This window comes from Colletes gigas, unplaced genomic scaffold, assembly GCF_013123115.1.
Source record: "Colletes gigas isolate AHSC1104 unplaced genomic scaffold, ASM1312311v1 Colletes_gigas_Sc00013, whole genome shotgun sequence".
Classification (NCBI taxonomy): Eukaryota; Metazoa; Arthropoda; class Insecta; order Hymenoptera; family Colletidae; genus Colletes; species Colletes gigas.
Window position 1 is genome coordinate 929,608 of NW_025106642.1, and position 26,780 is coordinate 956,387.

A 26,780-nucleotide genomic window follows, 5' to 3' on the forward strand; every position below is an offset into this window, starting at 1 on the left:
ATTTAATAAAACAAAAAAGTTCGTTATTCCTATTTACCTGAAGAAACTTATATTTCTACGTAAACATGAACCATCGCTATACAATTTTTAAGACGATATTTTGTATTAATATTTCTACAATACTGTGAGTATAACATACTGGAATCTTACCAGAATATTTATAAAATATGCAAAACAGAACAATGATATGTAATTATTTATCAGTTCTCCGAGAGCGCAGGAATATCGTCATCACGAATGCAGTGCGTGCGCCAAGAGAGACGTCACAAAATCACGCCAATGCTATTTTTAAGGGCCAGGTGTGACTCCGGTTCCATATCGTTCTCGTGTGTGCGCGAGTACACGCGCGGGGGTCGGGCTCGCTCGATAAAAGGGGGCCGTAGAGGCATTTCCACCAGCACCGGATCCAGGGGCACGCGCCGCTCCGGACATCTGCGTAAAATGCTTCCAGTGATGAGTGTCGCGAGCATCTGTGCACACGAATGATTCACTTCGCTCGTCGTTTTTGCAACCTTAGTCACCGATACAATTCGATCGATCAATGTGACTAGATTTCTGAAGCTCCAATATTAAATATTAAATAACATAACATATACGTATATTCTACACAATATGATATTTACCAAATTATTTTTTTAACTCCGAGACACGTTCGTTCCTCGGTTTTCCCTTTAAAGATCATTTCGAAACGAAGAAACTACAAAGGCCTTTAGAGACATGAAAGAAACAATAATCGATATACGTGTGGGTACACTCGTTCATTATCGAGAATCTTGGACACTTAGTATTCCGAAACGACCGGTGCCCCACGGTATTGTCTCGAAACACCGCATATGCCCGAGAAAGTCTGCAGTTAGACATCGTACAAAAGCGTCAAAGGGTCTGTACGACCCCTATTGTACGCAGAGATCCAAACGAAATAGGGGACAGCTGGGTGTAGACCGTTATTTAAAGGTGCGCGCGCGAGCTCGAGCACGCGTTGACCAGATTCGTATGTGAGGAGACATTCGTTTTCCATAAACGACTGCTCAAAACGGATTTTCCTGATACATTTCGTACTTGCAGAGGCATAGGTCATTGATTATTGGATAACGAAATATTCCGTTCTTCCCGCTTAAAAAAAACAACGATATTAGATATTTTTTAAATAATTCTTTTGTCGTTTTCTCCGTAAATGCATATGAAGATTTCTTATAAGAAATTGAATGAATTTATAAATACTATAAGATATTATCATGGCTGTAATAAAGTGTGCAATCAAACCATACAGCTGGCAACACGCTATATGTTCACAATCAGTCACGATAACAATATTGGCAAACTTTCATACCTTAGCGCGCTCTTAAGTGAATTTAACGCCTGGTAACTTGATATCCGCGCATAGATGGACAAGAAGAAGTATTACTTTCAATACAAAACTACTAATATTGAATGTATCATCGAACAAATTTCGAGAGTACTTTCTGTACGCAATATTTTTGTCAAACACGGCTTAGAAAGATATTTTCATCGTAAGTGCTATAACATTTCAAGTATCTTTTTAACTCTGTACAATGTTTTCAAAAATACAACTGTTAATTTTAATAAAGAGAAACATGTATATTTAATTTTTATTATCATACCTTTCACGAACCTTAAAAGGAATTAAATTCGGAATCGTAAGGATTGTGCGTTGAGCAATGGCGCCATCTACAAATAATACAAATATCCATCGCTAAAGAATATTCTCGATGTTTTCCTTTGTAACTCCATTATGAGTGGGCACATTTTATTTCCCAAAGATCTTACTGATTCGTTTTGAACAGTCGTCATCATTCTCAGTGACCAATCAGAAAGCGTTACAATGGAAAACACATACAAAATGTATGCTTGAAGTTCCCAGTAGAAGCGCCATCTTGAGAACGGTAACATCTTGTAATTGCACTTTCCTGTGAAGTTAAAGTAACGTTATTTGCTTGTAAATTGATCGGTTATTTTAACAGTGATTCAGAATGGTAATTAATCGATTTCAATATCCTACGGTTTATCGTAAAGCAATACTACTGAAATACTATTAGATATCAGAATAGCAACGAATCAACTTTCATTGCCCGGTTTCGTATATGAAGGTGTGACAAATGGCGCACGTGTGTCAAATGCTCTTTTTTATTAATAATTTGTTATTAATTTCTTTTAATAAAAAGTAGTTTTATAAAATTATGCTTTCGAGGTTCGAACAAACTTATTAGCGTATAAGATTTTCATATATTAATAATTGCATCAAATAAGCATTTCAAGTATTGCTTTGCTTTATTAAACAACACGAAATAAAGATGCAATGAAATTGTTTCTATGAATAAAATATCTGAATTAACGGATCTAACGGATCTAACGAAATTTAAATACGCATTTATAGGTTTCCTTGAATCCTGTTAGGATCCTCAAGAACGATGCGGAGGAAGAGAAGGCAGAAATTGCCAGGCTAAGTTTATTTGTAGGCGCAATAGCCATTGGTGATTTAGTAAAGTCTACACTTGGACCAAAGGGTATGGATAAGTTAATGGTATCTTTTGGCCGATCCGCAGGACAAGTTCAAGTAACTAATGATGGAGCAACTATTCTAAAAAATGTTGGTGTGGATAATCCAGCTGCTAAAATTTTGGTAGATATGTCACGTGTGCAAGATGATGAAGTTGGGGATGGCACTACTTCTGTAACTGTCCTTGGTTTGTACATACTGATTAATTGAAATTTGATGATACTCTGTAGAAATTTATTATTTCAAATTAAACATAATATAGTTAATTATTATTATTTCAGCTGCTGAATTATTAAGAGAAGCAGAGAAATTAATTGATCAAAAGATTCATCCACAAACTATAATTGCTGGTTGGAGAAAAGCAACTAATGTAGCACAAGAGGCTTTAAAGAATACAGCGATTGATAATTCTGCAGATACTGAGTGTTTCCGCGAAGATCTATTAAATATTGCACGTACAACTTTAAGCTCAAAAATTTTATCACAATACAAAGAGCATTTCAGTAAGCTTGCAGTGGATGCTGTATTGCGCCTTAAAGGGTCCGGCAATTTGTCGGCTATTCAAGTGATCAAAAAACGTGGAGGAACCTTGTATTCTTCTTTCCTCGATGATGGATTTTTACTGGATAAGAAGCCCGGTGTACATCAACCGCAAAAAGTCACAGATGCTCGTATACTTCTAGCTAATACCCCTATGGACACAGATAAAATTAAAGTAAAGAGAATAAAAACGTAAATTTACAATAATGACATTTAAATTCGGCGGCAATACTCACGCGTGAATTGGTTTGCAGGTGTTTGGATCTAGAGTTCGAGTCGATTCAATGGCAAAAATTGCAGAATTAGAAGTAGCAGAGAAAGAGAAGATGAAGGTAATTATATAAACTGTCAAGCACAAGTATGAAAATTGTGTTCAATTATCAAAAATTATTTAATGATTATATTTAACACAGGATAAAGTTGAAAAGATCATAAAACATGGCTGCAACGTTTTCATTAACAGACAGTTGATCTATAATTATCCAGAACAATTGTTTGCTGATGCCAACATTATGGCTATTGAGCATGCTGATTTTGATGGTATTGAAAGACTTGCTCTTGTTACTGGTGGAGAAATAGTTAGTACTTTTGACAACCCTGAAATGGTGAAACTTGGAAAGTGTGATACCATTGAACAGGTATGTCGTAAACTTAATTAAGATCATGCACCACTTTTAAAAATCAACACGTTTTCGCAGGTAATGATAGGTGAAGATGTACTGTTAAAATTCTCTGGAGTTCCTTTGGGAGAAGCTTGTACGGTAGTACTTAGAGGTGCCACGCAACAAATCCTCGACGAAGCAGAACGATCATTGCACGATGCTCTGTGCGTATTAGCAGCTACAGTGCGTGAATCTAGAATTGTTTATGGCGGAGGATGCAGCGAGATGGTAATGGCTTGTGCTGTCATGAATGCGGCGGTTGCCACTCCCGGAAAGGAAGCAGTCGCAATGGAATCCTTTGCTCGAGCTCTGCAACAATTACCCACTGTTATTGCTGATAATGCAGGTTATGATTCAGCTCAGCTAATCAGTGAACTTCGAGCTGCGCACAATTTTGGCACATGTTCAATGGGTCTCGGTAAGTTCATACCAGTATAGCTCTGATACTGTACTTACATTCTTTTTTTTGTCAATTTGGTTGTTGCAAAGATGTATTACCGTTAGTAATTATTTATCAAAATATTAAACGGTAAATAATATCTTTATTTTTATTTTATTAGATATGCAAGAAGGAAAATTAGGGTGCATGAAACAATTGGGAGTAACGGAGTCTTGGGTTGTGAAGAGGCAAGTTTTACTTAGCGCGGCAGAAGCAGCAGAAATGATTTTACGGGTGGATAATATCTTACGAGCGGCGCCCAGAAAACGCGTGAAAGACCGTGGACATTGTTAGTCACAGCCACTGTGACTCTTCCACTATTTTTAATTTGTTTGCATTGTGCTTTTCCCATGATACGAATTATGATTACGTTATCAATAACTTTGCTTCATCCATTTTGTTAACGAATATAAATATTAATTGATATCAATACCCTAATTGTCCATTGAATTATGCAACATATACTGTCATCTTGCACTACGAATCTTAACTTAACAATTAAATAGGAAATATGGAAGAAATTTGTAAAACAACTTACGATCATCATTTTTTTTTATAGCAATACAATAGGTTTAACATCGATAAATGTTTTAACCTGTATAGTGTTTCTCAATGAAGCTCTGCACTGGCGATGTATTTTATAAAAAAATTAAATTGAAAACCATTAATAATTGCATTTATAGAAAATATAGAATTAAAAAATCCAAATATTACTGTTTTTACTCCATAACGAATAACTAAAGATTACCTTGTATATTTGAATATACATTATAAATTAAAACGTTCCTTTGACGAGATTGGATACTTAAAATAAATACTGAACGACTTCATGCGCACTATATTATTACGTAAATTGATACTATACACATAAGATTTAAACTGCCACTGCACATTTAATACACGGTTAATATAAATATACCTATAAAATGCTGTCTTTGCATAGAGGCCCATGTGTCTTATTTAATAAAGACATACTAACGACAATGAATACACTCTATATTTCAGTGCAACAAGAAATAAATTCCTTTAATATACAAATCGTAATTTTTGATCATATTGAAGTTTATCGAGGTTAGGATTGCAAGCATGATTGATCATTGGAGGCGGACCGCACATAAGAACAATTGTATCAGGCGATGGAGGAAACATGTGCTCCTCTATCATTTCTGCATTTATGTGACCAGTACTGTAAGGCCAATTTTCGCCACTAGTATCTAACGTATACCAAACTTTTAATTTATTAGGATTATTTTTTGCAATATCATCTAACTCCTCTTTAAGCACTATGCCTTTTTCCGTTTGGTTAGCAAAAAGTAAAGAACATTGAGTTTTATCCGTGGTGTCTTTTACTATAGCACGAATTAATTGTAGCATCGGTGTGATTCCTGTGCCACCAGCCAGCATTACAACCTTTATTAAGACAGAAGATTATTTATTTATACCTCAAATTTTATAAATATAAAATATACCTACGCACATAAATTTATATAATACATACCTTTTTAACATTGTATTCCGAAGGTGGATCTTTCCTTAAAGTTTTTATAGAAAATTTTCCATTACCTTTATAGATAAGCCGACCAGACGGTCCCCTAAAATCTATAGTATCGCCAATGTACAAGTTATTTAAATGCTGAGATAATTTTCCTCCTTCTGGGAATTCTGGGTGTTCATTTTTGAAATATACCTTTCCACAAATTTTTAATATTAAATTTCTGCATCAGAGTGTAAATTCATTATTGTATGTTATTTTTAACTTACTTTAACAACAAGATCTACATGACCATGATCATCGTCGCTTGAAACAGGTGTGTAAGAACGTATAATAACTTCTTTATTGATATTTGCCGTTAAATGTACATGTTGACCAATCGGCAATCCTAGAACATGATCCGGTGTTGGCAAACCGAATGTTAACTTTCTTGTATCACGACTTATTAACTCTCTCTGAATTAACGGTAAACTATATTTAACAACTGGATCAACTAATAAAATTGGAGATTTCTTTTTCTTCTCGCTGTTCCAGCATTTGTAAACCTTGACTGCTAATCCTACCACAGCTATGGTTCCCACAGCAGCCAAAATTGGTAAAACCTATGGAAAAATATATAAACAATATAATCAGTATATTACAAAGAAAAACAAATTTACTAGTCATTTTCATTGCAACTAATAATACAACTAGAAGTAAAATTCGAAAATTTTCTTATTGTTCATAAAAAAATTCATGACTCCTAAAGTGAAATGGGACCTCAGTTTCCGAATAAGTTAATCCATCGAGACGTACATGTCAACTTATAATTAATACTGCGATCTATTTTAGAATCCAATCGCTCTTTCCGAGCGTATAAAGAAACGAACAAACTTTCCGTGTAATGCAAAATAATAACACGTAGCGTGTGAAACCATTTTTCAAGAAGGTTATTCATTAACCCTTCATCATTGATCATTCTTCGAAATCAAACCATATAATTTAAAAATGTCATCTAACATTGTTTAAAAATTTCTTTTTCCACTTAAGTGAACTTACCAACGAACGTAAATTTGGCATCGTAACTCAAATCGCAAGTGGTTAGAATCTTTGCAAAAGAATGCTGAGAACGAGGTTAAGGTCGTAGCCGTAGGAAGAAACGGTGGGAGTAAATAAAAAATAAATATTTTCTAGGAAAAACGAGCACCGATTCCAGGGCTGTTCACTTATTGAAAAATTTCACATGAAACGTCTTTGACTTGTCACCGGCTTAAAAAGAATTTTTACACGCACGCCTCGAGATATCACCGGCTTCTAGGTATTTACACGGGGTCAGATACAGGGCGCTACCCTTTAAAATAGATCTTACTTCCCTCAGTCTAAGAACAGTTACATACTACTATTTCAACGTATTTATAGCTATATTACCAGAGGCATTACACATACAAGGTAAACGAGTTCCTTACCTATGCACAGACGACACAATGAAATTACACGAAAGAATTGCATATCTTTTACACTTTTCATTAACGAAGAACTCGTTTAATCAGTTTTTAAATCGCATACTTGTATTAAGAAAGTTATATAAATTACAGATAACTATATCATGTAAGAACATCGTATAAATGTAAAACAATAAATATTACATCGTAAATCGTGTTTTTACGTTGCTTAATACATGTTCATTGAATTGAAATAAATAAAACATCCATATCCGGTGATTGAAACGATTAACGAATACATACATTGTGAACTACATGTAGCTTCTACATAGTTATGAGATCATTCGTAATACTGAAGCAGCACCGATTACATTTGCTTCGATTAGTATGTATTTATCGATGTATCCCCGCTTGGATCTTTTTTTTGTTTCGAATAAATAGCTGATTCTATAAATAATCGAATGATTAATTGATACAAATTTTTCGAATAAACGTAAAGAGTATCTAAAATGATAATATTAACTAAATATTTTTACACAAATGTAAGTTCTTGAACCTATTCTACTTCTCAAGAAAAGAACAGACCTTTAGGACACCATGTACAAATATTTGTAATATGATTTAATGATAATGATAGAGTATGTCTTTTGAATGTTTTGACAGGGTTTGAATTAAAATATAAAAATTCATATTTTGTTGTGTAAAATATACGCACATATGATCCATTCGGCGTTGTATCATTCAGTGATTCAGACATAATAGTTGTTATACAATATTTATAATATCTTCACGAATGTTGCACTTGATAACCACCTGTTATATTATTAAATTTCGAAGTATAAATAATTTTTATTTTTAAATGATTAACTAATAGAAACTTTGACTAAATTGTATCACAGAAAAATCTTAATGTTTGCACCGTCTCTGGAACTGAGGTTTGACTGGACGGTTGTCCAGTTTGACTTTGGCATTTTTCTATCGGGTGATGAAATAATCGTATCGCAAAGACGCTGATAACAGATTACGGGTTATAAATAATATCTAATCTTATTTTAATTTAACATAAACACGTATTTGCATTGAATATATATTGCAATCTATGACTAAAGATATTATAACAATATAGACTTATTTTGTAACTGTTTTAATTAAAAAGATGTTATTTAAGAGTGGCCTGAAAAATTAATGATTATATCATTTATAGCATGCAATAAGATTTCTGATAATTTAACTGATAAATAATTAAATTAATAAACAATTTGTTTTAATGTATAAGTTAGAATAAATATATACATGTAAAATTACTAATATTATTAACTTGTAGAATATTATGTAAGAGACACGGACCTATAAAACAATAAAACAAAAATTTTGTAATCGGGTATTTTTCCATTTACATATTATTCGATATTCAAAATGTAATCTAATTGAATCTAACAAAATCAATTTTCATTTGTACATCTATACATAATTATAAAGAAACAATATATTTTATGTTTAAAAAATATTTAAATGCGTCGCATGTTATATCTATATACTTATTTGCATAATACTAATTATGCATGTATATATAAATACATTTCTTTAATAAGTGGCGACATCTAGAAACTTTTTATATATTATAGGATTATAGGTTAGTTGATACTATCGACTCGATATTGAGGGTTAGGTATATGGTGTGTTGATGTAAACAGATCGGTAAATTTGCAATATGATCGTATAGTCCCACGATCACGTTTTGTCTCGTGATTTCTTACGCATTTATGTTTTAATGGCAGTTGTGCATCGTACATTATTTACGTGGTTCAGTCTGTTGATTTCTCTGATTCTACTTGACTTGAAACTCGATCAGAGGATACAATGGAATTGGTTCATAGTTTTCATTCCGATGTGGTTGTATGATCATATCCTTCTAATTTTTATAGTTTTTCATATGATCTCACATTGCAAAAATGGACGTGTTATTAAATTACGTCGGGAAGTAAGTTGTATGAGATAGCATAAATTTAAACAAATTTATGAACTTATTCCTGTTACACATATCCAGTTTCATCAAGAATTAATTTATTGTTGGAAATTTACTCTTAATTGTATAAGTTGTACATACTTCTATCGATTAGTATATAAATAAATTTGATGAATACACTTTTTGTTAAATTATTATTACATCGTATGTTTGCTTTATTGTGTGTTACTTTCCTGATAACAACAAACAATTAAAAGTATAAAAGTTTTAACGAAGACTAGTATTTAAGGCTTTTATGACTTTGGTTTTGACAATTAATATTGATTGAGATTAGAAATTTTAATATCAATATCGATGTTATTTGACCATCAAAGAAGCTAGGTGTAATGTTGGCAAAATATTAAAACATTTCTATCAAATGACATGGCTTATACCTAGAAACTTACATTGTAATAAAATTGGAGCTTGATATTATTGAATATAATAAATAATTTTTATGAAACTGGATATCAATTTCACTTTATAAGAGTTGAAGACAGTTTCCTTTTAGGTATGGTATATGACGGCTGTATTTATGAAATTAAGTGCCCAAATTTTGATATGCTTGAAATTAGAAGCACCTCATTGGTTTCTACCGGCAAAAGTTGTCTTGGCACCATTTTGGATTCTTCTTCCAGCATTAGCAGTTGATGTTTTCATACATCTGATACAACAGCACCGGTTTTGATAATGACCAGATTACACACATTTTAAAGATTTCCATGCATCTACAATGGTTACCATATTTTATATAAATCCATTTTTATATGAAAATTAATTGTGTAAGTTGTCTCCATAACAGTTACAATTTGTGACGGTAATAATTTATACTATCTATATCTCTAAATAATAACTTCATTCGATTACTTTTGTTACACCTTGTAACTTGTACGTGTATGTATATTATATAACGATAAAAGGATTGAATGTATGCAAATACTGCCTTGGCATTGGGTTTTATTTTACATGTCTATGTTTTCTCAATAGTTAAAACGATGAAATATGTACTGTACTTTCAGATGGTATGGTAGTCACAAGATGCCAGTCTAGCTTACTATAAATACTCTATTGCACAAGGATGAATAGGACAAAGATATAAATAAGTAACTGTACAGCAGCTTCATTATCAAAGCTTTCTCATTAGTTCATACCACTATCATCATTTACAATCAGTGATTTTCATATTTATTATTAATTATTATTAGTGCATTTAAATATTAAAGTACATAATATACAAATAGTGAGGGACTATGTACAGTTACCTTCACAGTTATGCAACAAGGTTCATTGACAAGTGACTCCTGCTTCCATTGTGCATAGAATAATTGTTCTAGCATCCATCTGTCACATTTGAGACCTGTTCTATGATACTGAAATTCTTATCTTAAAGGTAAAATTAGAATATAATTGCATACAAGAACAAGATCCGCTAACTACCCAAGGCACTTTGCTAGTAAAGTTGACGATAGAAAGAGTTCTGTGGCACAAATATAGAATTTTTATATTTCCATTATGAAATTAGTTTTGTGACTGAACATCTAATTTGTGCAAGTGAAAATATAATATATCACGAGTGTACAGTTACAATAATTTAAATTAATAACAATTTAACAGAAATACATGTGTATCATATTTGAAAGTATGGACATAACTAACATACAACAGGTAGAATAGTAAAATCTATATTTCAAGATTTTATATTTAATATTTTTTACAAATTAACAATCATTAAATTAGAAAGTAGAAGAATATCTGAAAAATTGATTCGGTTTGGATTTATACACTTCGTTTGCTATTAATAATTTTTAAATTACGTTTTATTTTATTTTACAGATGAGTTTGAGATCTTTTATATTTTTCTGTTTATCGCTGTTATTATTGAAAAATGGATTTGTTGATGGCACTATTACAGTAGTAGAGGTTCCAGCTGGTCATTTGGCTGAACTTCCATGTTTAAGCAGTGATGATCATCATCGTTTTATGTTTTGGCAACTTACAGATGATAGACGCATTATTGGGCCTGGCAACCCCATGGATGAAAACAAGTACAATTATGAAGTATTGACTGGAAAACTCTTTATTAGGGTAATTAATAACCGCGAATACATTCAAATTTATATAAAGTTACACATTCTTTGTTTTAATAAATAATGGCCTTTGTGACAGGGCGTATCAACAGCTGAATCTGGTTTCTATAAGTGTGCCTCAAAAGGCATATCAGATCACTCTACTATCAATATTCATGTTGTTGAATTGATTGTTAAAAAAGATTGGGAAGATGTTTGGGAAAACGATTTTGAGGTATATTAAAGTATTTTTGTTTAATAAATACCCGCTTAAGTTTTAATTTAAATATATATATATCTTTCTGTAGACGAATTTGTTACGAGGAATGGCTGCTGCTATGGTTGTAATCGTTACAATAGCAGTTGTTCTTTTTATCATCACATCAAGAAGACGACGTAATCGCAGATTTTTCGGTATATATGCGTAAATATTTGAATGTAATTGAAAAATAAATAAAAAATCTAGTTATGTATTTAATTAATATAAAAAATTGTTATTACAGATTTCGAAGAATCAAGGGAAAATTCACCAGCAAAATACACACCAAATGTTAGTGTTGCTCCTACACTACCTACACCAATAGTTGAAGAAGGCGGCATTGATAATGAAGCCCTTGATATTGATTTTCCGAGAGTATTAAGGCAAATGCAGAAATAATAACCATTGTGATATATTATATAAAGCAATTTTTTTATAGTAGATTATAATATATCTTATCAGAAAGACTCATAGAATCATAAATCGTTTATTTTTACATACATGTATAGAACTTTCAATCGTACCATTAAGACACGAAAGGCATATTTCTTAATAATATAATTGTAACTAATACTTCTTAGATTAAAATTCGTAATACATTACTGTACATATATTTATATATATAATATATATAAATAGTTATTAAATTCTTTAGTCGATTATTTAATCATTTTAGCAAGTATAAAATAATACTATTTTCCGCTGTATTTCTCACTTTAATATTTTCAGGAAACATTTCTGTATTTATGATGCTTTTATTGGCAACCATTACTTTTATTAGAGGTTAAACGTTGCTTACCTCTGTGCATGTATATGCAAGTTCATAGAGGAATATTTGAAGTTGTTCCATGTGAAGTATCTAACATACTATCGTTAGTTCCATCGTCTTCGTCTTCTTCATCTTCATCTTCCTCAGGTTCTACTTCAGTTTCTAGTAATCTTATTTTCCTATTGCTTTCACTTAAAACAGCAGCTACTTTTCGTGCGCCACTGATTGCTATTCGCCTAGCAGAAATACCTTGAAAAGGTCGTGGCCAATTGTTGCCTAAAAGGTCGGCTAAAGTAATTGTATTCTTATCTTGATTTTCAAAAATTCGAGAATGATTCAATGGCAACTGAATAAGATACGATGCGTGAGTATGTTTGTTGAGCAACAATAAACTGACATACTCCTGAGAATAAAACTGTAGATCAATTATAGTACCATCCATGTAAGTTTTTGAGTAAGGTTCTGCCGAATAAAATATTATATTATGATTAGATTTAGAGATGAAATTATTATTTATATGTTTATAACGAATCCACAAACCTGATCTGTAATCTACATCTATTGTACCCACTTTAAAGCTGAGCATCGCAGGCTCTGTACACGAACATTCAATTTTGAATATTCGTAATATTTTATGATCAATATCACATGTGGTTACCAATAGACCATCATTGCTTGTTACAATTTGAGAAGATGTAAATGCTATAGAGGGTGCTAAAGCAATGCTTGAAATAGTAAACTGATCAACCAAGCCTTGATAAGCCTCTCCAAAAACATTATGTATAGCGGAAATTAATTTTGCATGGGATTGCAATAATGAAAGATTAAGATCTTGTTTCACAATAAGTGGATGTTCATGGAAACAATGATTTTCATCAAGCATAGCCGCCCATTCGCTTCCTTTGGAGGTTAAGCAAGTTTGTAAATTTTCACGCCGTAAATACTGGCCTAATTTTTCTAAATTTACTCCTTTTCTACTTCCAACGTTTGGATTAGTTTTGTCAAAACCCCGCAAGAATTCGGCAATAAATGTCAATTCTTGTTGACTAACTCGACTGACTTCGGATGGTATTCTTTCATCAGTTAGTCTTAGAATTACCACATATAACCACCTTAAATAAAAAGAAAATCCAAATAGTAAAGACATCGTCAATGGCATTTTCAGTTTTTGAAACATACCGGAAAAATGCTTTATAATCGCGCATGCTGTGATCTATTACTTGTTGAATTTCGGACGATTTTGCTAAAAAAGCTTCCGATGCATGAAGAGCATTAGTTATGACACTTTCATTAGTAAGTCCCAATAATTCATACGGACCACCCAATCTTACCATTCCTCTCATTTCAGCCAATTGATACACCAATGCCATTCCAACACTAGTTAAGTTTTTTAAGACTAATTTCTGTAAAATAATAATCCATTGCTACAACATGTTACATTTTACAAAAAACTGAAAGTTCTATATGGTACCTGTATATTACTATAGCACATTTCAATACTGTGCCCTAATTTTTTTAATCCCTTTTCAGTCAAATCTCGTAATAGATAAGTTTGCAAATGTCGAGTTGGTATACCAATCATTAACAGTTCCAAAAAATCTGCGGCAACTCCACCATGTGGAATTTTTTCTGCGTATCGTGCAATTTTTTCATCCATTTCCAAAAGAATCGTTTCCCATGCTTCAGAAATTGCCATTAACGTACGCGAAAGATAATCCATCAAATATTCTATATTAGCTTGAGCTTGCGCTACCTTATTTAAATGAAAAAAATTGTTGTAATGTATCGCATTTGAAAGAGAAATTATTAACTTTATTATGCAAAGAACCTTTAAGAATGCTGCATTTTGTTCTAGTAAAAGGCACCATAATCTGTTTACTTTAATGCCACAATTATCTTTCCATGTGATCCATATTGGTTTACTAAATCCACCGCTAATTTCTAATATTCGACCATGACCGACTGAAATTGTACCACAGTAAAACATTCCAAATACATACATTGCAATATTTCCATTATCTAAACCAAGCTAGAAATAACATAATTGTTTATAATAATCATATAGTTAACAGTTTCAGACATTTGTATGTTTGTTTTAAATGAACCTACAAAAAGTATATCTAATGTTTGAAATAAGAATTCTTTGCGTTCAAGTTCTTGTCCAAAACTTCTATTTAAACTTGGCAAAGGTGGAAGAAATTCTCCTGTTGGGAGCATACTTGGCTTGTTGGCGCCTAACTGACTGTCATTTTCTAGATTCGTCAATGGCAACCATGTCATGCATGTAATTCCATTGTGCAAGTTAAGTTTTGTTCTATGAATAATATTTTTATTTTCAATATCTACGAGACACACTACTTTGGAAGCTTCGTAACAAACAGCAAGAAGTTTTCCATCCGGTCTCCATGCTAAGTTTACTAAAGTATCAGATTCTTCTTGCGGACTCAACAACCATACTCTTTGCCACGTTAATCTATGAAGTGTAACTTCTCCTATAACAAGTGAACAAGACAATAGCGTGTTATGATCATAATACAGAAAGACGTTTAAGATTTCCGAGTGTTGTTTACTGCTAACCTTTCACGTTAGCAATCGCTAAAAGGTCCATTTTTGGCGACCATTGCATTTTTGTTACTTCCGCTGGAAGTTGTCGTTCGTCCAATTGTCTTATTCTACCTGCCATTTTTAATAATTTTGATCACACTAATTCAGAAAATCATCGTATCGTATCAAAGACGAATCTCGTCTGTGCAGTTTGGCACCTTTCACCTTGCGGACTCTCGTGACTGCCATACCGACCGAAATTCGGAGGTGATTTTAGCGCCCTCTGCTCACGGATGGCGGTCAGTTGAGAAACTATTCAGTGAATTAGTTCGATGGGCAGATAGCTGTAGTGTCAAAAGAAACTGTTCCTTCAAATGTTTTGCTCACTTTGTTATTTATCTTTTACAGGAGGAATACACGAGGTCGACAATGAGATGTATACGTTTTCATTTTTGATGGCTTCAGAATCCAGTGGCATCGTCAACACTTTAAAGTACCATTTACTTGTTCCTAGTTGCTGGCAATTGTTAGCCAAATAGTTGATAAAAGCAACGAAGACGTCTAAAAAGCGTATTTGGTGACTTTTCATTTTAGGGCTATGGCCAGGTTTTCTCAGTTACAGTTCACTGCGCGATCGGGCGCGAGAGTTAAAACTGGTTCACCCTAAAACCTCAATAGACGCGACGTTCGCGTCCACGTGGTTCTCAACCCGTGCTAGGCGATGCACAGTGGTTGGATCGTGGACAATAATTCTTTATTACACAAGTAAAGTCATAAAACTGGTAATTTATACAATTTCTAACACTCTTATTCTTCTTCCTACGATGTTCTCAAAATCTATCCTAACCTATGGGAACTATTAAATCTTTGATTACGTCTGCTCCATGCAGATACGTTATAGAAGGAACTTATTCTTATATCTCACACGACAGTTTACAACGTGCGTTCGAAGCAGTTTAATCCGATATTCATCATTAAAAAAGAAATGTTAAACAAGTGCGAGCGAAAACCATCGGTTGGCCAACGACGTTTGACGTTGAGGCAGCAAAAGTTTTAATCGAGGTACCTTGACCAACTACCGAAGAAACAGCAGAAAGATTAGGTAGTAGAGCTTCGATATGAGACTAGCAAAGTAGTCGTTAATTTCTCGATCCGATTATTAAACTCGTGTTAATTATATTCTGTATTTGAAGTAATTAGGGTTTGGCCAGTTAATTCAGGATTCTGTGCGACCACGGGACGCGATCTCCAGGCCCCATGAGGTCCGCGAACGAAGGGAGTCTATTGTCGATCTGTAGTCAATATATCGAGGCCGCCGATGGAGGGACGAGGAAAGAAGTGCCAGAAGGAGACGAAGCCGATCGAAGGTTGGTCGGTCGCGTGGCGCGGGGGCAAGAGGGTTCGCCCGTGGAACGCCACTGGCCACGTGACCCGCCAGCAGAATCCGCGGCGTCCGCCGAAAATCTAAATCCGTCCGAGCCGCGAAGAAGAGGCACCCGCCGTCGGCAACCGGGACTCGCCGTCCGAGACCACAGACGCGATAGTCAATAATTGCCTTTGGGGTGCACCGGATCGGTTCGGAGAGAGCGCGACCGTGGCCAACGTGCAACGACCGACTGACGACCGACACGCCGGAGAACGCAAACCACGAACCTCGTGGTTCAACGCCGAGAGGGTGGCAACCTAGGGGAGGATGATACGCGTGGACGAGACTGACCCGGTGGGCGGTAAGGAAGCACCGTGCAAGCCCATGTTGTCACGCGTGGATCGCGGAAGGGAAAACCAGACCTTATCTCGATCCACTTTTACCGTCAGAAATCGTGCCAGGACGATCGTCGATCCACCGGTTCCGATCGAGTTCGAGCTCTCCAGCGGCCACCGTTTCGGTGACTCCCTCCTCGACGCGGGGGAGTGGTGCAGTGCTTCGATCGTGATTCTTCTTTAAATAAATGCCAGTGATTCATTGGAATTTGGGACGATGAAAGAACACCGTCGCCTGGCGTTTAAATATCTCGCGATCGGTTCCGCTGAACATCGGAAGAGGTTTCTCTTTCGTCGGCTCGACTGGAGGTCGCCGTTCGTACCAGCTGTCCCGTACAAAAGGGTGAAATGAGGTCGTGGCCGGCGCGAAACGATGCGCTCGTCGCGTCGCGGATCAAGGGACGCGTGTCTTGATCTTTCCATTGAGAATCGAATATCTTTCTTACTGTTTAAACGTTCTTTATACATCAAATTTCACTCGTTTCAAATCGTTTTAATAAAAAATAACTCTCGGAGGCATTATTATCAGCCGCTAACGATAGAATGCTCTTGCAATTGTAAAAAATCGCAGCATTTCTTTCATCGTTCTCGCGCGAAGCGAGGAGCCAACAATCTTCGGCTTGTTTTTGCGCTTCGCGCGCTACACGGGCGGCCAATGGCGGTTTAATATTAAAGTCAGTTTGCGGTCAAATGGCAAAAATTGCTAAATTTATGCGCGAGACAATTCGGTACATCCGTGCAGCTTCCTGAATGTCAGAATCCACTTAGTTGGCCAGGTTCCCTTGTAACTTAGGATCATCAAAAAATAGACGATTAACGAGGCATTCGATGTTGTATTTAAACGATGCGCAATAAACCACTCGTTGCGATTATTTCCACGGATGTGCAACGATCGTCGCTAGAAATTAATGCTTGTAAAGGGAAACGAGTCGAGTTTCAGCGTAATCAGCTTCCGATTCGATCGACCAAGTTCGCGCGAAGCTCGCGTGTCACGACGCCGATTGTATTTTCGATTGATCTTTTCCTGTTTAGAATCTCGTGTGACTCCAAGTCACGTACCCACGGATATTAACGAAATGGATTTTAAAAAGTATTCGAACAATCGATATCTTACTGCCAGCAACATAGCATTTTATACTCGATAGTTTTCACCTTTTAATTCGCATTTCATTGTTTAATTTTTATGTATTTTTCAGAGATCGAGCCGACTTTTCCGTATCAGGATGTGACGATACGTCGCAACGTAGAGTTCAAGGATCATTACGAGATCCAGTCGGAGATCGGACGGTGAGTGTGTTGTTTCTCTTTATTTTTATCGCTGGCGAATATTTCGTGCCAATGAAGTTCTCGATCGTTCGTCGATCCACAACTAATTGCAGTTCGAAGCCCGGATTGGCATGATTTTCGCCGACGATGGAATAACGCGAAAAATTCGCGTCGGTGGCATTCTGGGACTGACATTCGCGTAATGCAAGCTCCATGGACGGTTGTTTATGCACGACCGAGCCCGATCGTTGCAAATATCGCGGCGAGCCGCAGGGCTGGCCATGCTGTTCCTGAATTTGACACGATATGCGTGCTAACATTGCGCAACGATTATACAAGCCGTCTCGGAATTCTAATACGCGTCTTAGACGGAAGAAAATCGAACGTATGTTTCCGCAACTAACTAGGAATGCGAATTTTAAAATCGTAGGCTTCGTGTCAAGTTCATGTTCGAAATGTGTTGCAAGTATGGTTGGAGGGTTGAAAAAAACGATTGCATTGCTTCCTAGATCGAGAAAGTAAGGAAGGAAGGAAAACGTTTGAGAACCCTGACGTGTTTATACCTTCCGGCGAACGTAGTATTCTCGTCTTGTATACATCGTAATCTTTCAGTTACTATGCGAGGTCCGCCATTATGAATGAGACTCGAACTTGAATGATCTTTTCGCCCGAAGCGGCTGATACGAAACAAACCGCTGAGAACGTTTAGTTTTCGTGTTTGACGTTGCCTCGCGTTGTCATTGTTTCGCGTAAACATTGCGAAATATTTCAGCAAACACGCCGTGTTTCGAGCGAAGGAAAAGGCATTATCGAGACATAAATTACAAAATACGTGTCAGGAGTACGCAATTCGAAGGATAAGATTTTTATTTTTAATTCAAACCGAATGCCGACACAATAGCAATCGCGTATCGGTTGTTCGATCAAAGGTATTGACGAATGGATCGATGCCAATGGTAAGATCTGAATGTCAATGACAAACTATTAGTGAACCATCGCTCAATGGTCACCCTTGATCGAACGAATCGCGTAGGTCAATGGTTTGATACGAGACACAAGATGCTCCCTTTAATATCAACTGTATCTATTCGAAATATTCGCGATATATTTACGATTTTCGAAACAACGCGAACGCGAATCAAATTTTCGATCGAGTCCGTCGCACAGTCGGCCAGAATTCATTCTTAGCGCGACAAAAATAAATGACTGACACGCAGGAACCACTCGATAAATAATTTCTTTAAGCATGCAGAAATTCCACAGCGGACGTATTTCCCACACGTTGGACGGAAATTAACTTTTGTTTATCCTAATGGTATTTTTGAATCGAAGCTGCGGATAACTGGCCGACGCGACGGTGGCTCGTGGAATTCTGAAACTCGAAATAATGGTCCGGTGACCTACTGCTTGTGCAACACACACACGTGTTGTGATACCTAACAGATAGAATTATAACGTAGCGTTGCTATCGGAGCCACTCTTTAAAACATCATTGTTTTCTTATCTCGTATAAACAAATAATCAAGAACAAAACGTATTAAAACAGTGGGCAGCACAATAACAAGTAAAACATACATTATCTTGTTTCTGAAAAAGATACTGTAATACTTGTTTTCATTGTCTTTCTGATATGCAGAAAAGTGGCTCTACGTGATCAGCAATTCGTAGTGTACATAGATATACATATAGGAGATTTATAGTTCGATAAAAACGAATCATCGTGTTCCTCGTTTGCATACCAACAGCATGGTAAATTATTATTATCATACAACTGGCTAATCTTCCTCAAAGCATCGGTGTTGGAATGACAAATAAAACGAAGTAGCGCCAATAGTAAGAACTGTACCATTTAACATCGTCGAACCGGAAATTGGTCCACTTAAGGTTTCGCGTTCCTAATATTAACATTTCATTCATATCTGAAAATTCCAAGTAACCGCCTCCGATTATGAATCATTTATAATCCCCCCTCCAACGCGTTAAACGTTTTCCTCCTCAATGATGCATCGATCGCACACTTATATTTTAAACACCTGTTACCTCGCGAACCATTCACCAATACACCAACACGTTAGTCGTTCTCATAAATTATGTTCTCCAATTAAATTTTCGCCACCGTTTCACGCCAATCGTGTTATCGAATTGGCTGCTTTCCATCGGGTGTGATTCCGCGCGTATCACGTGCAACTAAACTTCCTTAGAGAGGATAAAGAAAGAGTTTATTTGATGTTATTCATAATTGGAGAAGGTAACCAACGATAACATAATTCTCTTTATTCGCTTGGATATTTATGGACGGATTAAGGGGTTAAAAAATGGATGTTTGTAACAAAAGTAACCGTTGCACCCTCCCTCGTAACGAATGCATCCAAGTGGCTTGCAGCTTGATAACGTCGGCATGCAGTCGGTGTTGCATGCGTTCGTCGTGTAATCAAGGTCCTCGCATGTCTATAAATAATGCATTTTTCGTAGTGACTGACGTTGGTGCGTAGAGTAGCCGGACGTTGTTCGGACGTCGAACGTCACGGCGCGTTCAAACATATAAACAGTTAAATTTTTAATCGATCAAGAGCTTGGATCATCCCTGGATCGAACCACGTTTCACTCATCGAGTTAAAGAAACGCTGTTTGCCGAATCGTTAATGATTTTATAGAGTCGGTAGATTCGTTTGATCGCAGGTGAAGTTTTCTCATGGCGCTACAGAGTTTTTTGGCAGACGTGCAGCTTTGATAATTCGCTCTGTCCCGACCCTGTTGTCTATGGAATGCTCTACTAACTTACTGACTCACTAACTTGGCGTCGTGACAGACGTGTTACAGGTTACACGACTGCGTTCTAGCAGGCCAAGGAGGCAGCTTGGCACTTCCTCTGGTCTTTTGTCGTTGCGCGTGGTATTTTTTCTTGTCCATGAAAAGTTCTCTTATCAAGGTTGGTGGACTGGCGTCATCCTCGCTCGACGCACGTAAACGCGGCCACGAGGCGAATTTTATCGCACGAACGGAGATTCAAAACAAAAAGAACTGGAATTTACTTCTTTACATGCATTCCCGAAATTATTTTTGGCGCGTTGCTCGCGGGAAAGTTTTAACGTTAAAAGAGAAACTGTATGCTTATGGACGGTATTTTACGTTTTGCGTTGTTTGGCACAACAAGGCGGAATAAATCCTCGGGTTTGTGCAAGTGCGGACGTAACGTTTACATGTTAGTCGCAACATTCGTTTACGTTCAAACGAAATTGTTGTATACTAGAGTTAAAATGCAGAGTCTGACAATATTAATTTTCATAAACAGGTTTTGTTCAAATTAACTTGCATCAGCGAGGGCTAATGCATTCGTAAATTGTTCAAGAATTTGATTCGAACGCGTTGATGCCACCTATACAAGCAAACAGCGTAGAAATTTACAGCTGGACGGGATTAGACCGACGATAACATTCGAATTCTTGTAGCGTCGAGTAAACATGGCTGTAATTTCTAAATCTGTTTGTGTGTTCGAGCATTGTGATGTTAATTGTTCGACGATAGCGAAAGACGACCAGTCTTCTTTCGTTGGACAGACTCGAGTGTTGCGAGTAGGTGAACCGAGAATGTTACTATATTTGCAGGGGAAAATTTGGCACCGTGTATCGATGCAAGGAGAAAGCAAGTGGTTTGATGCTAGCCGTGAAGGTGGTGAACACTGTGAAGAAAGAGGACAGACGGTCCGTGGAACGGGAAGTTGAAATCATGAGACGGCTTCAGCATCCACGACTTATTCAGCTCTACGATGCCATCGACACGAGCAGGCAGATCTACGTTATTTTAGAACTGTAAGCACCTAGTGCCATAAGTGTCAGAGTCGGGCAATATTTTATTCGAATTACGTTCTAATGTTAAACTTTATCGTATTGGCTTTTGCAGCTATTCGAATAATGCCCAATTCTGATAAGTACGTTCGACCGCGATAAATCACGAGGAAACTATAGTTATTTTTTGTGATTCAAGGATCGAAGGTGGCGAGTTATTCGAGAGGGTGATAGACGACGATTTCGTGTTGACCGAGCGCAGTTGTGCGGTTTTCATGCGACAAATCTGCGAGGGCATAGAATTCATTCATCGCCAGAACATTCTGCATCTTGACTTAAAGGTGAAACATCAGAATTATTGTACATGCACTAACAATGTTAATCCATCAGAGACAGGAACTCAATATTTGTTCTTTTTCTGGTTATAGTACATTCACCTCTTGCACGATACGTTTTTGTCGAAACATCCTTAGTACATTACTAGTTAACTAAACGTTGTTTCATCAAACACGCGTTAATGACCTAGATAATGATCGGTGATAGTCGATGCCAGGTAAAGAACAATAACGTAACTTACGTTAATGCTCGAATAATTTGTTATGAAACCGTGGATTTTATCTTTTAACATATTGTTTTTGGCAATCCACCCAAAGTTCAACAACAGACCGAAGATTAAGTGTAGGTAGTTTCAAGTACATGACAACTACATATCGCCAATCATGTACGATGCTTTGAAAGAACAATATGGATGATTCTCTTTTTCCAGTCGAGGGTTAAATTTCAGATTAAGGTGAAAGGCAATTGGTCGGGGGTTTTAAATATTTTCGGAACCGAGCTATAATCGGACAAATTCTCTGCTCGCAGCCTGAGAACATATTGTGCTTGACGAAGGAGGGAAACAGGATTAAGATCATAGACTTCGGCCTGGCGAGGGAATACGATCCGAAGAAGAAACTGCAGGTTCTATTTGGCACGCCCGAGTTCGTTGCACCGGAAGTCGTAAATTTCGATCAGATTGGTTTTGGTACCGACATGTGGAGTATAGGCGTCATCTGTTACGTACTGTAAGTTTACCTTCGGCTTGGATTTATTTAAAAATATATGGCCACTGCGATTACTCTGTTTCGTATTGAAAATTGCAACGATGTTTTGATCTCGTATTTATTATTATCTAAAGAAGAAGAGTAGGAACTTGTCGTGTTTAGACTGTATGTAAAATATTTTAAATTTGACACTGTCGGTATCCAGGGACTGTGGAACAGTATATTTAGTATACATATGTATATTGCATAGTGCAGTAATTTTTTTATACATATTGATTTTCAGGTTGTCCGGTTTGTCTCCATTCATGGGGGACACGGACATCGAGACAATGGCGAACGTCACCATCGCCAAGTACGACTTTGACCACGACGCCTTCGCCGACATATCCGAGGACGCGAAAGACTTTATCCGCGGTCTTCTAGTGAAAGACAAAGAGTACGTACTGCTTGTTATTTCCGATAGAGATTACACGGTAATAAGGTGACGCGGAGGACTTGTGCAAAAATATCCGCTGTATACAGCGGCGAGCATATAAATAGGGAAAAGCTTTTTTGTTTAAATATAATACATTGCTCTAAAGTTGCTATAATGTATTACTTATAAAACTATTTTATTTTATAACATAAAGAATATATTTATGTAACTTCGAAGACGAGTTATCGATGATTCTAGCGCGAAGAGATAGTTATATACTGACAAAATTGTTCCTCTATTTATGTATATGCTCGTCACTGTAGGTCACCAATTACGATATGTCCCGGCGATGGACAGAAGTCGACCGATGGACATTGATGGCTTTGACGCAAGATTAACGATATAACTGCCCAGATAACGAAATATAGAAACGTCGTTGCCGACAAACGCGGACACGTTGCCAAGAAAATTCGACGATAATTTTCGTTTACGTTTAGATTTCGAATCGATCAGCTTATTTCATCCATTGGATCAAATAATCCGTCGCTCCAATTTATTTGCATTACGTCAAATGGCGTGGTCGGTAATAAACAGTTCCGACTACGGCGTACAACCCTCGTGTCGAATAATACGGATTTAATTTGAGAAAATGCGTGAGTGGAACGAGCTCTGTCTTTCGCTAGAGACGAAATAAAATCAACTGATCGCTCAAAGGCAGTTTCCGATGGCGTATTACGGCCAGAGTTAAATATATTCTCTTCTTGGACGTTATCTGGGTGGTTGTTCAACGTTGTTCGCGCGACTCTTCCGCGGTTATTCTTCGACTTTCTCTCTCTCCCTCTGTGCCTGATTAATCCCAAGCATGCTTTCTTCATTGTCGACACTTTGTTTGTCACTCGAAACAATAATACATCGATATACAAGGTTGGTTCTAACGTATCAGTTGCCTCGAAACAAGAAATTTAATTATCAACAAAGAAATTTCAAGTGCCAAGTGACGTTGGGTTTTTTGCTGTAAAATTCTACGCACCGAGTGCGACGAATCGAATCGAGGTCTCTTTTTCGTCGATTCATCGAGAGTTTGTGTGTTCCGAGGGGAGAAACTGCCCATCGCGCACGTGTGTGTGTTCACGAACAGTCTCGCAACCTCGAAAGAGCATCCTGGCCATGTTCGACGAAGGAAGCTGATCCATCGTTTAATTTCTCACTCGGTCCAGCACCAATAACTCCGGTTCAAGCCCCGTGGAACACACTGCACCGTACGTTTCCATCACACCACCCGCCCACCATTCGCTCCCATTGCTGAACAATTGCGCGTGAACCGTACACTAGTGATGGGATTCAAGCAGTCTCAAGACGTAAAATAAGCTTTTTCTCGTGACAATTCAAACATTCGTTCTCGTTTAAACATAATACGTTTAACCAATATGGATATAAACTAGAGACCATGGGTTTAAACGCATGAAAACTGTTATAATTTTGTATCCATCTTCTAAAGGCGGCTATCACCTTGAAAGAAGTGTGCTTCTATCGTTAACAAAATATCCACACTGACTCTCGTTCACGTGCATTGGAATTGTAAAGAAAAATTATAAACATTATTAAATAATATCACTTGGTGCACCATTCGATTCGTTACTAAAGTTTCAAGTTTTTTACGCTTACTTTCGGTGCGAAGAGAGGCTCGAACCGACTCAAGATACCCAGAATCACGAAAGCTTGCAAGCAAGACACTTGAAGGCCCATCACTATCGTATACCTCTGTACGAGGAGGGGAAAGAGAGAAAGAACTAAAGAAAAACTCGCAATCCGAGCCGGGGTCAGCCTCACGAAGGAGCTGTCGAATCTTTCAGAAAACGAATGTCGGCCGCGCAATGCAGGGAGCACCGGTGGCTGGCCAGAAAGCCGATCAAGCAGCAGGTCGAGCAAACGGCGATGGAGCTGAACGAGAAACCCGAAATCCCCGATCAGATCGTGGATGTTTCACGGGTGGAGAACAACGTGGAGGAGCTGGACGTGACCAAGGACAACTTGAGGCTGTTCGTCGAACGTTGGCGCGAGCACCCGGACAGTCCTTACATGATCGACTTCCCGCCAGGCACTCTGGCCCAGCTGAGCTCGTTTCGCGACCCCGACGACGTGGTGTCGCTGATGGGGCACAGTCCGTCCCCGTGCGCCAGCATTTGCAGCACACCTTCCGAAACGGCGGACACACCGCCTCGAGAGAATCACAGCTTCCTCTCGGTACCAAGTTTCGTGAACTTCGAGAGGAGAGCCTCCGAAGGTGTCGCCGCGGAGAAGTCTCGAGCCGATCCAGCCAGTCAGATCGTTCTAGCCGAGGAGATCATCAAACTGTCCGAGCATCTGCGCTCCATAGCGATGGGCACGTGTGCACAGTCGAACGAGGAGGACGAGCAGTCGAGCAAAAAGTCCGACAGAACCGACGGAAGAACGAAGAGCAACAGAAACGGCGTCCACTCGAGATCCAACGGAATGGTATCGTCCGAGAGTACCAAGAGCAACGAGATCACAGAGAAGCTCTCGAGCATAGCGCGTCACAGGAAACTGAACGGAACGACCTTCCACAGCAGCCGTAGTTTCGAAAAACACCCGGAGACGAGTTCTGGGAACATGTTCGCGTCGTTGAAGAAGAAGCAGAACGCCAATGGGTCGAGCTCAGCGACGAAGAGGGACGACAGAACGTCTCGGGAGGAAACTGCCAGCGAACCCGACAATTCTGCTAGGTATCCTTCTTTGTATATACCGCCGTTCGAACGAACGGCGGAGAACTCTGCCGCGGGCAACGAGGCAACTCGGATACTGGAGAACATCGACGGTGAGATGGACCTGACGCCACCATGGCGACGACCACGCGTCAAACACATGTTCGGGGAGACCAGTCGGGACGTTCCTCGAATTTCGGGACTGCACAACGTCCATAAAAATCTGAACCTCGACGAACCGACCAGCACCAAGGATCTGCTGCTGCATCTGCTCGAGGAATGGGACGAAGTTGCCACGAGGCCTTCCGGCGTGGGAAGGAAGTCCGTGAGCGTCGATTGGGGCGGAGAGGAATCCGTGGGCAGGAAAACTATGAACTCTCTGGCCGAGTATTTTCAGTCGAAGCAACAGAAACCGACGTCTGCAATCAACTCGACGGCGTCGGACTCGATACATCGTTGAGTCAGCTTCCGGTATCGAGACGGGGACCAACGTTGTATTTGCTTGGCATTGCTCGCGACAGTGAAGCACTCGGAGCAATGCGGGAAGCATGATTTACGGGGACAATTGGATTATTTTATATGCATCGTCGTTTCCTTTTTCTTTGAGGGTTGTAAATAGGATATATGCTGCACATATGATGCACTCTCTTTAACGAGAAGCACAGGGGTTGATATTTGTTTAAAATATTCTTTGAAATGTAATAGAATAATATATTTGGTATACATACGTATATTTTCGTGGACAACGAAAGAGGGAGCATATCAAATAAGGGATGTGGTTAGAAGTTCGACCGCGACTTATTATGTATAATACATGCGAATGTGCACACTTGTAAAACCTTATTCGTACGATAATATAATACGATAATACAATCTTCCTATCGAGATTGTAGAGAAATCGTGTTCGCGTGTCTGTGCGTATACCCTTGCTTTATTGTCTTATTTATACTATATATTTAATACAAAAGATCATGAAATTAAAGCTGTGGACAATTTCATTTCACGAGTACCTGTTGCAGCTAGGACTATTTTCTGCAAATCCTTTAATAAGAGTATCTTTAATGTTTATATA

The 26,780-nt window shown here is 37.6% G+C and overlaps 5 protein-coding genes across 8 annotated transcripts; 3 read left to right on the forward strand and 2 right to left on the reverse strand.

The window, feature by feature from the left end:
* The first annotated feature begins 1,877 nt into the window (after positions 1-1,877).
* LOC122399506 (T-complex protein 1 subunit beta) lies at positions 1,878-4,541 on the forward strand. The gene is made up of 7 exons (XM_043400223.1): positions 1,878-1,994; positions 2,396-2,705; positions 2,800-3,233; positions 3,313-3,390; positions 3,472-3,696; positions 3,757-4,138; positions 4,281-4,541. Exons 1-7 carry the CDS (start codon positions 1,992-1,994, stop codon positions 4,451-4,453), a joined length of 1,605 nt encoding a protein of 534 aa, XP_043256158.1. The 5' UTR covers positions 1,878-1,991; the 3' UTR covers positions 4,454-4,541.
* A 152-nt stretch (positions 4,542-4,693) lies between these two features.
* LOC122399507 (NADH-cytochrome b5 reductase 2) lies at positions 4,694-8,013 on the reverse strand. Of its 2 annotated transcripts, none has more exons than XM_043400224.1 (4): positions 7,788-8,013; positions 5,921-6,253; positions 5,658-5,846; positions 4,694-5,569 (listed from the first exon to the last, which is right to left on the reverse strand). In XM_043400224.1, exons 1-4 carry the CDS (start codon positions 7,827-7,829, stop codon positions 5,186-5,188), a joined length of 948 nt encoding a protein of 315 aa, XP_043256159.1. In that variant the 5' UTR covers positions 7,830-8,013; the 3' UTR covers positions 4,694-5,185. The 2 variants fall into 2 exon arrangements, with proteins under 2 accessions (XP_043256159.1, XP_043256160.1); XM_043400225.1 differs by lacking the exon at positions 7,788-8,013 and adding an exon at positions 6,690-6,997.
* Positions 8,014-9,829: 1,816 nt separating this feature from the next.
* On the forward strand, positions 9,830-11,963 carry LOC122399283. Of its 3 annotated transcripts, none has more exons than XM_043399859.1 (5): positions 9,830-9,859; positions 10,911-11,162; positions 11,244-11,378; positions 11,452-11,557; positions 11,647-11,963. In XM_043399859.1, the coding sequence occupies exons 1-5, from the start codon at positions 9,845-9,847 to the stop codon at positions 11,799-11,801; spliced, it is 663 nt and encodes a 220-aa protein (XP_043255794.1). In that variant the 5' UTR covers positions 9,830-9,844; the 3' UTR covers positions 11,802-11,963. The 3 variants fall into 3 exon arrangements, with proteins under 3 accessions (XP_043255794.1, XP_043255796.1, XP_043255793.1); XM_043399861.1 differs by lacking the exon at positions 9,830-9,859 and adding an exon at positions 9,967-10,467; XM_043399858.1 differs by lacking the exon at positions 9,830-9,859 and adding an exon at positions 10,565-10,742.
* A 101-nt stretch (positions 11,964-12,064) lies between these two features.
* On the reverse strand, positions 12,065-14,937 carry LOC122399284 (anaphase-promoting complex subunit 4). The gene is made up of 7 exons (XM_043399862.1): positions 14,749-14,937; positions 14,281-14,663; positions 14,000-14,200; positions 13,643-13,924; positions 13,351-13,574; positions 12,712-13,283; positions 12,065-12,633 (listed from the first exon to the last, which is right to left on the reverse strand). The coding sequence occupies exons 1-7, from the start codon at positions 14,852-14,854 to the stop codon at positions 12,224-12,226; spliced, it is 2,178 nt and encodes a 725-aa protein (XP_043255797.1). The 5' UTR covers positions 14,855-14,937; the 3' UTR covers positions 12,065-12,223.
* Positions 14,938-16,201: 1,264 nt separating this feature from the next.
* Positions 16,202-26,740, forward strand: LOC122399422 (CBL-interacting serine/threonine-protein kinase 18-like). Its single transcript, XM_043400098.1, has 7 exons — positions 16,202-16,442; positions 17,673-17,763; positions 21,348-21,551; positions 21,727-21,868; positions 22,392-22,591; positions 22,854-23,006; positions 24,839-26,740. Exons 1-7 carry the CDS (start codon positions 16,409-16,411, stop codon positions 26,166-26,168), a joined length of 2,154 nt encoding a protein of 717 aa, XP_043256033.1. The 5' UTR covers positions 16,202-16,408; the 3' UTR covers positions 26,169-26,740.
* Positions 26,741-26,780: the final 40 nt, after the last annotated feature.